Source organism: Limulus polyphemus, unplaced genomic scaffold (genome assembly GCF_000517525.1).
Source record: "Limulus polyphemus unplaced genomic scaffold, Limulus_polyphemus-2.1.2 Scaffold4006, whole genome shotgun sequence".
Classification (NCBI taxonomy): Eukaryota; Metazoa; Arthropoda; class Merostomata; order Xiphosura; family Limulidae; genus Limulus; species Limulus polyphemus.
This window is the reverse complement of record NW_013669616.1, coordinates 59,284-70,370: the sequence shown is the minus strand read 5'-3', so window position 1 is coordinate 70,370 and position 11,087 is coordinate 59,284. Positions and strand designations below refer to the sequence as shown.

Genomic DNA, 11,087 nt, shown 5'->3' with positions numbered 1-11,087 from the left:
TACAGTGCGCCAGCAAGTATCTGTAGTATTGTAAGTGCGCTCAGACTGTATAAAGTTTGAGAACCACTGTAGTAGAGTGTGGGAGTCCTTGCCATTTACCAGTTCCTAGCCACTGGGGTGTTGTATCATGGAGGTCTGTCCTCCTGAGTGTGCACAATACCATTCAGTTGAGAGTAGGTCAGTGGCATTCCGCTGTTGTAGATAGTGTGATGCCCTTACTACTGTGGACCTGATGTATAATTCCAGGTGCCACCAGATATTGGATGTAGCACTCCACCATATATTGCAATTTGCTCTTCCAGCTGAGGCAACCTCCTTTCTATCATTTGCTGGATGTCTGTTTCTGGGGGATCAGGTGTTGGTTGTACCTGGATGAAATGCATGAATTCCCATATAGGTACCATTTTCCTACTGGAAACTGGATGAAAATTTTCCAGTTCTGCCAGAATTGAATAGAGGGAGTTACATGCATCAAGACAGTATGTCACACTCTTATTGGTGGAGGGGTGTTGCATGTGAGATGCATTGGAGGGAAGATAGAAGGCTTGTGGCATGCATTAAAAAATGTTTGCATATAAAAGGCAGTACTAAACAAGAAGAGCTATTCATGTGAGAGGAGGTACGTACCTATTAGAAATACATTTTTCAGTATAAGAAAATTATAGTTTTTGCTGTTTTGAAAGTACATACTTTTTATGGTTTAGGTAATACCATCTGAAGACTCTGCTTTAATGACAGATTTCACCCTAGATGCAAGTGAGGGATGGTGGACCAGCATTGATAGATATCCTTTAACTTATCAATTTTTTTATGTAATATATGGAATGTCAACACATTTTCATATTGAAACAGACATTTCTGTCCTGACTGGGGTAGCAAGGAATGTAACACTACCATGCAGTAAGTTTATGTTAAACATTTTATAGAGAATTTTATTGTTCACATAACTGACTGCAATACTATATTCTGTAGGTAGAAAGACCAGGAATTGTATGCCAGTAGTTTTTATTTGGCATTCTGAACCATAGAGATCATTTTTGGCAATTAAGTAGCATAATATAGATAGTCATATATAAGTCTTTAATTTCATATGATATACTCAACTCACGTTTGATAGACTGATATCTCTCCTAATAAAAACATAAAATATATTCCTAGTAAAACTTGTCTGAGACTAGTTATATTTCAATTCTAGAATATCAAGCTTTTCTCGCAGCAACATACTGCTTTCATACAATCCAGTTTATAGTCATAATTTTAGAAAATAAAATTCATACACCTTTATCAAATTATTCTTTAAGAATTATCTATATAATCTATATCAATTTTTGAAAGCTGCACAAAGATTTCTAGCACTTTATGTGTTCCTGTTAGAAAATCCTTCAAATGAATTGCCTACATTAGTTTTCTTCCAACTGAAAAAATAAAAAATAGCAAGTTGAAAGGATACAGCTTGTGGATGATTATGCAAAAATAATAATAAAACATCTTCCACTTTCTTCCTTGAGAAACAATCATTGGATATGCAAAATATATCAAAAATCAGAAAAAAAAGCTGAAATTGCTAGACTAATCACCCAAGAAGAGTACCATATTTTTTAAAACTAGACATTAGATATTACAGATACAAAAAACATCAAAATATGCTCATTGAAACCAGATACACAGTATTTTCAACTGAGGAACACTATATTTTCTATAACTAATACCTCTAATAGTAAGCAGTGGTGTAGTTGCAAATTTTATAGTGCTGGAGCTCTGCCAAAATTTATGAGGCATCACCATGAGTATAAATATCTCATATTCAGAAACTAAGTCCCATTTTTGAGTCCATTTTAAATACATAAAATATGTGCAGACTAATTATTTTAGACTAATTACAATAGTATCGAATTGAATATGTATATATTATCTAAAGAAAATGCTCTAAATTAAGCAGCAAGGAAAAAAATCAATGAATGTGTGTTATATAATAATTACTAACCTTAAATCAAGTTTTAATAGTGCATATGTTATTCATTTACTACAATTCTAACTGCAGTAGATTATCAACAATTTTGTGTTTTTATAATGTTCTACGCACTTCCTGTCCTACCAATACGAATAATGAAAAAAATATTTTCATTCTATATTTTGTAAATTACAGTCTTTTAAAAATGTGTACATTTTAAACACCCAATAAAATTGTAAAATGTATTTTATTAAGTGTTTACTATCATATTTTTGTAACTTACTAACCACATTATGTATGACAAAAATATTTCATCATTTTAATGCTCTGATACCTTTGTTTTAGCCAGAGAGTTTACATAGTGCCTCATCAGATTCTGAAGGAGAGTGAATGTGTGCTGGGCAGTCTGAGAGTGCTATTTTATCAAACTCAGAGGGTCACAAATATATAACTTATATTTTATACACACTTTTAGTTTTTAAGTGATGGGACTCAGCTATGTTTTCATATGCTGAAGTAGTACTCTGGTAGTGCTACACTTGTGATGGCAAGTACCCATAAGAGTAAAAACATGTTTCTCTGAATATATCTCACAACAGCGAACACCCAGAAACAACTGTATGCTACCAAAGAAGATTATATTTTAGAAACTTTTGTATAAGCCTACCATCAGCCCTATTGGATCAAGATAAATACAGAGAAGAAACTAACCATAAATCTTTGCGCCATTTGATTTACAAATGTCCTACTGATGTAAAAAGTCACCCGCAGTTTACTCCTGTTAGTTAAATGTACAAGGACACATGTGAAATGCATATGAAACATGATTAATGAGAAAACTTTAGTTTTAATTAAAATGAATATATGTTATATGTTTTTGACTTTGAAAATCAGATGTATTAAAATATTTCTTGATGAGGAATGCATTCACAGTAGTTAAATAAGGACAGACAAGAAAAGATGTCTGAAAATCAACCTTTTTGCAACAGGAAAAATTATTGTTATAATAAGTAATTATGCAATTTTAACTTACTTTCATTTCTTTTCAAGCAAAGAAAAGGGACAAACACGAACCAATAGTTAGTGTTCTGGACTATCAATGTGACCAGTAGTTAGTGTTCTGGACTGTCGATCTGACTAGTAGTTAGTGTTCTGGTCTGTGGATCTGACCAGTAGTTAGTGTATTGAACTGTGGATCTGACCAGTAGTTAGTGTTCTGGTCTGTGGATCTGACCAGTAATTAGTGTTATGGATTGTGGATCTGACCAGTAATTAGTGTTCTGGACTGTTGATCCGACCAGTAGTTAGTGTATTGTACTGTGGATCTGACCAGTAGTTAGTGCTGGACTGTCGATGTGACCAGTAGTTAGTGTTCTGGACTGTCGATGTGACCAGTAGTTAGTGTTCTGAACTGTCGATGTGACCAGTAGTTAGTGTCCTGGACTGTGGATTCGACCTGTAGTTAGTGTTCTGGACTGTCGATGTGACCAGTAGTTAGTGTTCTGAACTGTCGATGTGACCAGCAGTTAGTGTCCTGGACTGTGGATTCGACCTGTATTTAGTGTTTTGGACTGTGGATCCAACCAGTAGTTAGTGTTCTGGACTGTGGATCCGACCAGTAGATAGTGTTCTGGACTGTGGATCCGACCAGTAGTTAGTGTATTGGACAGTGAATCTGACCAGTAGTTAGTGTTCTGGATGGTGGATCTGACCAGTAGTTAGTTTATTGGACTTTTGATCTAACCAGTAGTTAATGTATTGAACTGTCGATGTGACCAGTAGTTAGTGTATTGAACTGTCGATGTGACCAGTAGTTAGTGTATTGCACTGTGGATCTGACCAGTAGTTAGTGTTCTGGACTGTTGATGTGACCAGCAATTAGTGTCCTGGACTGTGGAATCGACCTGGAGTTAGTGTTCTGGACTTTGGATCCGACCTGTAGTTAGTGTTCTGGACTGTGGATCCGACCAGTAGTTAGTGTATTGGACTGTGGATCTGACCAGTAGTTAGTGTATTGGACGGTGGATCTGACCAGTAGTTAGTGTTCTGGACAGTAGATCTGACCAGTAATTAGTGTATTGCACTGTGGATCTGACCAGTAGTTAGTGTTTTGGAATGCTGATTTGAATGTCATTTGTATTTCAGTGCTGCAAAAATCGCTTTGGGGTATAGAGAATTATAAGGATCATGGGAAAATTTTACTATTCAGTCAGACAAGAGTAGCACAAAAGTTGGTGTTGTTGATTAGCTGCTTCCCCTCTTAGTTGATAGTTAGCACAGATAGCCCTTTAGTTTTTGTGTGAATATTTGGATATCAAAAATATACAATTAGATGCAAAAATTAAGATACATAAAAAATATCTATCATATATCGTATTTTAAAAAACACAATTGATTTTTTCATATGAATCATTATTTGATGTGAAAAACGAGGAAGCTATACTTTCAATTTTTTGTTTCTATCCTATCTGTTATCTGCACACTGCAAAGTAACATGATAGATGTTAAGCCTTTCAAAAAGGCAATGAATTATTTCATAGGTTATAACTAAGGTAATGATCTTATCATAAAATAGACATCAGAGTTAGTCTGTTTTAGATGTAACTCTTTCATCCTTTACCTTAAATAGGTTTTTCACTTTACTTACCATTGACTGGTATTGCTTTGCTAAAATTGCCTTCTCAAAAAAAGGTAAGCTACTAGCTTCAAAAGAGTTTATGTACGTTCATTCATGTAAAATTGAGATTTCTTGTATTTGCTTCTTGGTTCTATCAGATACAAAAGAAGTGATACTCAAAGTATGTGATGTTAATGACTTGTGTTCCAATGCAACCCAACCAGTGGATGTACAATGCACCAAACTTGAGACATTTCAGGATATTTCCAGCTTTGATAAGCTATTCATGAATGGTAAGTTATTATGATCATTTATAATGTAGTGTTTTATTAAAGTAGGTTGTAAACTAACTGTATATAAGACAGCACAATCAGAGTATCAGTTTTAACTTTAAAATTAAAACATGAACATAAAGGCATAATAGATTTTCAAAAAGGATGCAATTATTTTGAAATTTGAAAAACCATTCTAAATCAAAAATATTGTGACTTCCTGACAAAACAACAGGCTTCTATTTTGTTTCAATTATTCATGTAAAAAATCACCAGTGATTCAGAAAATGTATTTTTCATATTTCTTTAAAATTCAGAAAAGGCTTTGTATAAATAAAAAACTGTATAAAGAAAGTTTAAAGGTGTAGTCTGAGTGTCGGTGAGAAGGAAAACATCAGACTGTAACATCCTTCAGGTGGAAGGATTCCAAGTGACCTATCATTTAACATAATACTTGAAATATTTGAAAATATAGGGTGTGGACCTCAACTAATGGACAGATGCAAGAATATAGTGGTCACTACAACTAAATATTACCAGTTGATTATGTCTATGCAGAGAGACATTGTTTTTCTGTTGTTTCTTCCTTTTTTCTTCCAAACAATTTTCTTTTGACCACCATTCCTTTATTTCTGGACAGATTTACTTTAAACTTTGGTGGATTATACCTTGGTCCAATACATCCAATATATATTTTTGATTTCTGTGTAGTCATATTTACAAGAATCGAGATAACAGTGACACAAATATAAATTTTCGTGTGCCCAACACATTGATCTACAAAAAAAGTTGGATTTGCCCATTTTCAGTCTTTTTAGGGGGTCAGAATTCATAAAAAATACAATTTGGAGATTTTTGGTCAATTGCTCAGCCATACTTTGACTGATTTACTTGGAATCTGGTTGAAAGACACTTTTTTACACGTCCCACACATTAAAAACAAAAGTGATAGACTTTTCCATTTTTTAGTAATTATAGGGTGGTCAGTATGCCACAAAAAGCATAATTTTAGGGTTTTTTAACAGTAACTTCACCATATTTTTGTTAATTTACATGGTATTTGGTATGAATATACTGTTTTACAGGTTGCATATTTACATACAGAAATATGGGTTATGCCCATTCTTAATCTTTTTAAAGGGTCAAAAGGTTAAATAAACCCCAAATTTTAGGGGTTTTGATCAATTAATTAGCCTTATTTTCAGCAATTTACATGAAATTTAGTACAAAGATATTCTTTTGCAGGTCCCAAACAGAGATTTTCTTTAACTATTCATGTGTATATCAACCAACTTATGCGGGATTTGGTAGAAAGACATCTTCTTGCAAATCTTAAAGAGTGATATAGGCAGTTTTCAATTCTTCTATGTTTTTCACACATTTTCTGGTGTCAAAACTTGGGATTACATGACAGAGACATTTAATTTGTCTGCAAATATTGGCTTCATTAATTTAATGTGGTTTATTTGTTTAATACTGAGTAACCACTATAATGTGGTATTATATTACAAACAAAATATATTTATACTATATTTAATATATTATATTGTTACGACAGTGGAAGTCATGTGACGCTGGTAACAAGTCATGAGTTTCTAGAAGGATCATGAAGGCCCGAGTGTTTGCCAGACACCCTCTATTTTAGTATATAAGCCCGGCAAATAAAGCGGAGATACAATTGCAGATAGACAGATATAGATACAGATAATTGAGTCAAGCAAGCGGTAGTGACCATAAGGAAAGTGCTGGAATCGTTGTGAATTATAGCATGTGTTTAAGTTACTGTGGAACAGACTAGAGTTGCCAGGAAAAGTCATGATCCTTCCAGAAACTCCAGCGTGCATGCTTCCAGCATCACGTGACTTCCGCTGTCGTAACATTATTTATAAAAAAAAAAAACTTTCCACTGTCACATTTTATGGCTGTAAGAGTAGGGGTATTAAAATTCAGATTTGTTCTCAAGTTTTATACATAAAGAGAATGCTTTAAGAGCTTATGCCTTTCATTGGTATATCTGTGGACTTACAGTATTAAAAACTGGGTTTTGATACCAATGATTGACAGAGCACAGAAGTCCATTGTGTAGCTTTGTGCTTAATTACAAACAAATATTAAGAGCTTATTTAATTTTAAGACATCACTTTAATTCTTGTCTTGATTTGTAAAGGTATTTCATTTTCTTTTAATACCTTCTGAATTAAAGTATTAAGATCCTAATTGTGTGTTTGTTTTTAAACACAAAATTACACAGTGGTTATCTGAGCTCTGTCCATTGCAAGTATTGAATGGATATTCTTAACTCTTGCTATTGCCTTAGTGAATTACACTGACCACGTCACCCAAAATTACAAGAGTTTCTAACCTATAATTATTAACAACTTCTAACATGTTTTTTGTATCTTCCTAAAATTTTGAAACTTTTACAAGTCTTCTGTAGATAAAAATTCAGAATTTTTAATTAAGTATTTTTACTAAAACTTGGTCTGTGAATATGTGGAGTCAAGAGTGGAAAGTGATTTTTGCTGGTAAAATTAAATGTACTTTTCATCTAAAAATTATCAAATTTCATTTGCAGAATCTCTAAAACTCTATTAAATAAATGTCAAGTGTAGTTTTTTTTTCAGAAAGACTTTATATTTTATCATTTATTTTCTATAAAGTGTTGGTCAATTTGGCCAACCTTATGCATGACCACCATAAAATTTTAAAGGTTGAAAATTAAGAAATACCATTCTATCCTTTATATAAGTACTTCTTCTGAGAGTTTCTAACCTTTACACATCTATTTCCTATGTTTATTGTACTGGTGGTGACTGAATAGAAACGACATGAAACAATAAATCACTGCTCCTGCCATTAGACTGTTTATGTAACACAGTAATACAACATCATTGTGTGGCACAATTACCAGAACTTTCTCACGGGGTTTATCTTAATCTCAGCTCCGAGAACACAGTATGAGAGGATTTATTAGCTTGTTTGCAGTACAGTTGTTGCAAGAAGAACTGTGTAAATTAATACAAATGCAAGAAATGTTTATGATATGGCTCTGTACAAAATCCAGGCCAGTTCAATAAACTTTATAGGTATTTGGATGTTAGTTATCCTTCCAAGGTGGTTGGAATTTAACAGTATGGTTTTACAGTGTATGTAAGTGCTTATGAATGTTTATGTATTTTATTACTATTTACTCATAAATGCATAATTATTAGTTATTTTTTTAAACATAGAACAATAAATTAGAAATATATAGAAAAACAACGTTTTGTACTACTTACAGCATTATGAGATTGATTTGTACATGAGACATACTTGCTAAACCTTACCATAAGTCTCTTTTATTCTCTCAAGTGAAGGAGGAAGAAAAAGATACATTTTAGAAAACCAAAAAAATAATCAAAATCATTATTCTGGTACACATAAAACCAGTGTAATTTACCTGCCTTTCTACCTAAGCTATATATGGGTTTAAAAAATTTCATATTTGTTTACATCAACAACTTAGTCAACAGACTTCATTTCCAGTGAAGTGACAAGTTTTCCCTTCAAGCCACTTACAAACAACTATCATATTTATGTAGTTTAGAATGTGTTCTTTATATTAGTTATAAACATGCACTTAAGAACAGGGGCTGTCTTAGTCATTCTGGAGCCCTGGGCAGAATTCACTAAATGGGGCCTCATAATGATAATAGAACTCAGTAATCAAACTTTAAATGTAAGACATATGATCTGAAATGAAAACAAATTAATTGATACATTAATCATATACATATTGGAAGAAATCATAGTGGAAACACATACTACATTCACAGAAGTAGATTAAAAAACATAGCTTTGGGATCCTCCCATGTGTGGGGCTCTGAGCATTTGCCCAGTTTTCTCACACATAAGAAAAGTAAGCTTGAGTACACAAGAAGTTTAAAAAGAATGAAGTAGTGGGTGTGCTACCCTGATAGGTTTGCAAAATATATTGATATCACAACAAATCAAAAAGATGGGAGGTTCTTATTTTATATTTTAGTTTGTAAATATAAGTGTAATATATATATATATATATATAATATTAAAATTATAAACTATGTTGTGATATCAATTTTATTGACATAGAATGATAATAAAGCTGTACAGATTTGTAGCTGAGAACACAGCTGTTTCACTCAGGAATCCAAAAAAACCCTGTGAAATGTACAAAATGTACACGTATTAACAATACATGTCTATATATTTTACAGGACCTATATATACAGTTAAAGTCATAAGTGAAGCAATTGGCCAAATAATTATAAATAATCAAAGTACTTGCAGTTTCACATACTTACTCTATCACGTGCTTCATAGACATGCAAATTTTCAATAACCATAAAACTTCTTATTGTGTAGGTGTCCCACATTAGTGGTTTCAAAATTGAATAAAGTTAAACACATAACAAATAAACATATACCATTTGTTTTGTTTATAAACTTCATAAGCATAAAAAATTAGCAAGAAACAAATAACAATAAAGCCACGGCACATTCTTTATAATTGCATTATAAACAGTTAAAGATGGTTATAAAAAAAGTAGCCCAGGCTTTGAATTCCACCATAGACTTTATTGTTATCCAAAATCAGACATAGAAAGTAATGCCACATATCTTTTGTTCTTCAAAACTCATGCTTTTATGTATTTAAAGTTGAGTGTCAAAGAATTATTCCTACATCCATTCTCCTATAGACTATATGAACAGATGTGAACAAGTGATCACAAAAGTGTATTTTATCTGGAACCTTGTACAAATTTCAAATTGTAAGAAAGATGAATGTAATGAAACATTCACCTATTGGTGACCAAAATTCCCCAATGTATATTCATAAGGTTTGTAAATATTTAAAGTGTGGTTTAAAAAGCATCCATAGGAAACTATTTCCTTCACTAGGCTTATGAAAAAATATAATTCAAATCATATGTCAAGTGATTAAAACAAATAATAACAGTCTATACTGAATTATTGGAAGATGTTGCAACCGTATTACAGCATATCTTATAAAAATATGTACTTAAAATTAGATGTGAAAGAAAAATTCACAAATGTATTTATATAGAACAAAGATTTATAAAGGTTTACTCCTTCACAAGCTTTCCATATATTTGAAATCAAAAATTAACAAATTTAACATAAGCATTTAAAATTAAGAGAATTTCAAATCTCAATACTATCATTTTGAGCCTCTCCTTAAAACATTCTTAGTTTCTCTAGTATAGTCTGAAAAGTCTTGTCCAAATAAATATAATAATCAGAATATTCATACCATTTGTGATAGATAAATGTATTATCTATCAAAACAACCAACAGATAATAAAGTTATGCCCACTAATAAAAAAAAATTCTCAGATCTTGTACTTTGAGATGTATTTCGTTCTGAAATACAATTGACCACAATGAAATAGACATGTTGCGACAGCGGAAGTCACGTCTTGCTGTTGGCACATGATAAAATTCTTGAATGATCGGGGAAGCCCGAGTGTGTTCGGATGCCCTCTTCCTTGGTATATAAGCCTAGCAGAGAAGCCAGCGATAGCTAGATAATTAAAGAAGCGAACAGTAGTGACGGTAATATAAAGTGTGTGTTTATACTTCTCGAGAGCAAAGTTATCAAGATTATGAATCGCTGTGATTTATAGAGTGTATTATAAAAGTGGTTGATTTTAAAGTGATGAAAAACATATTGACTGTGGAATTACTGTGTACTAAAAGTTTATATGAGAAAGAATAAACTGGTTTAATCAAGAAGGGACTTGTATCGCTTAAGTTCCTTGGAAAGAATTTATACTGGAAATTAACAAACAAGCACATACTTAACAAATTGTTGTCAGAGATTGGGATGGAAATAGAAAAAGAAGATGGAAAAGAGAAGTGGCAAATCAAACTACAACTTGGCATATTTGATGGCAGTGTTACGATAGCGGAAGTCACGTGATGCTAGTAACATGTAACGAGTTCTAGAAAAATCGGGGAACATCACGAATAATCCAGTACTTGCTAGGCGCCCTCTTTTCTTGTATATAAGTGTGCCAGACAATTAATCGGAATTGTATAGCAGACTGAGAGATTGAAGATAGAGACAGACAATTCAGTCAAGTGCGGTAGTAAGTAAAGTGCGTGAATCGTTTGTTGTATATTATAACGTGTGTTTAAGTTAAGGTGACTGTGGAAATTAAGTGTATTGCAAAGTTGAATTGAGAAAGAATAAACAAGTTTTATT

At 32.5% G+C, this 11,087-nt stretch overlaps 1 protein-coding gene across 1 annotated transcript in view; it reads left to right on the top strand.

The window, feature by feature from the left end:
* Positions 1-11,087, top strand: part of LOC111088557 — an 80,024-nt gene that overhangs the window by 20,646 nt on the left and 48,291 nt on the right. Inside the window, exons 4-5 of the mRNA XM_022399038.1 lie at positions 705-900; positions 4,727-4,861. Of these exons, the coding sequence (XP_022254746.1) occupies positions 705-900; positions 4,727-4,861 (331 nt within the window). The remainder of the gene's footprint in view (positions 1-704; positions 901-4,726; positions 4,862-11,087) is intronic.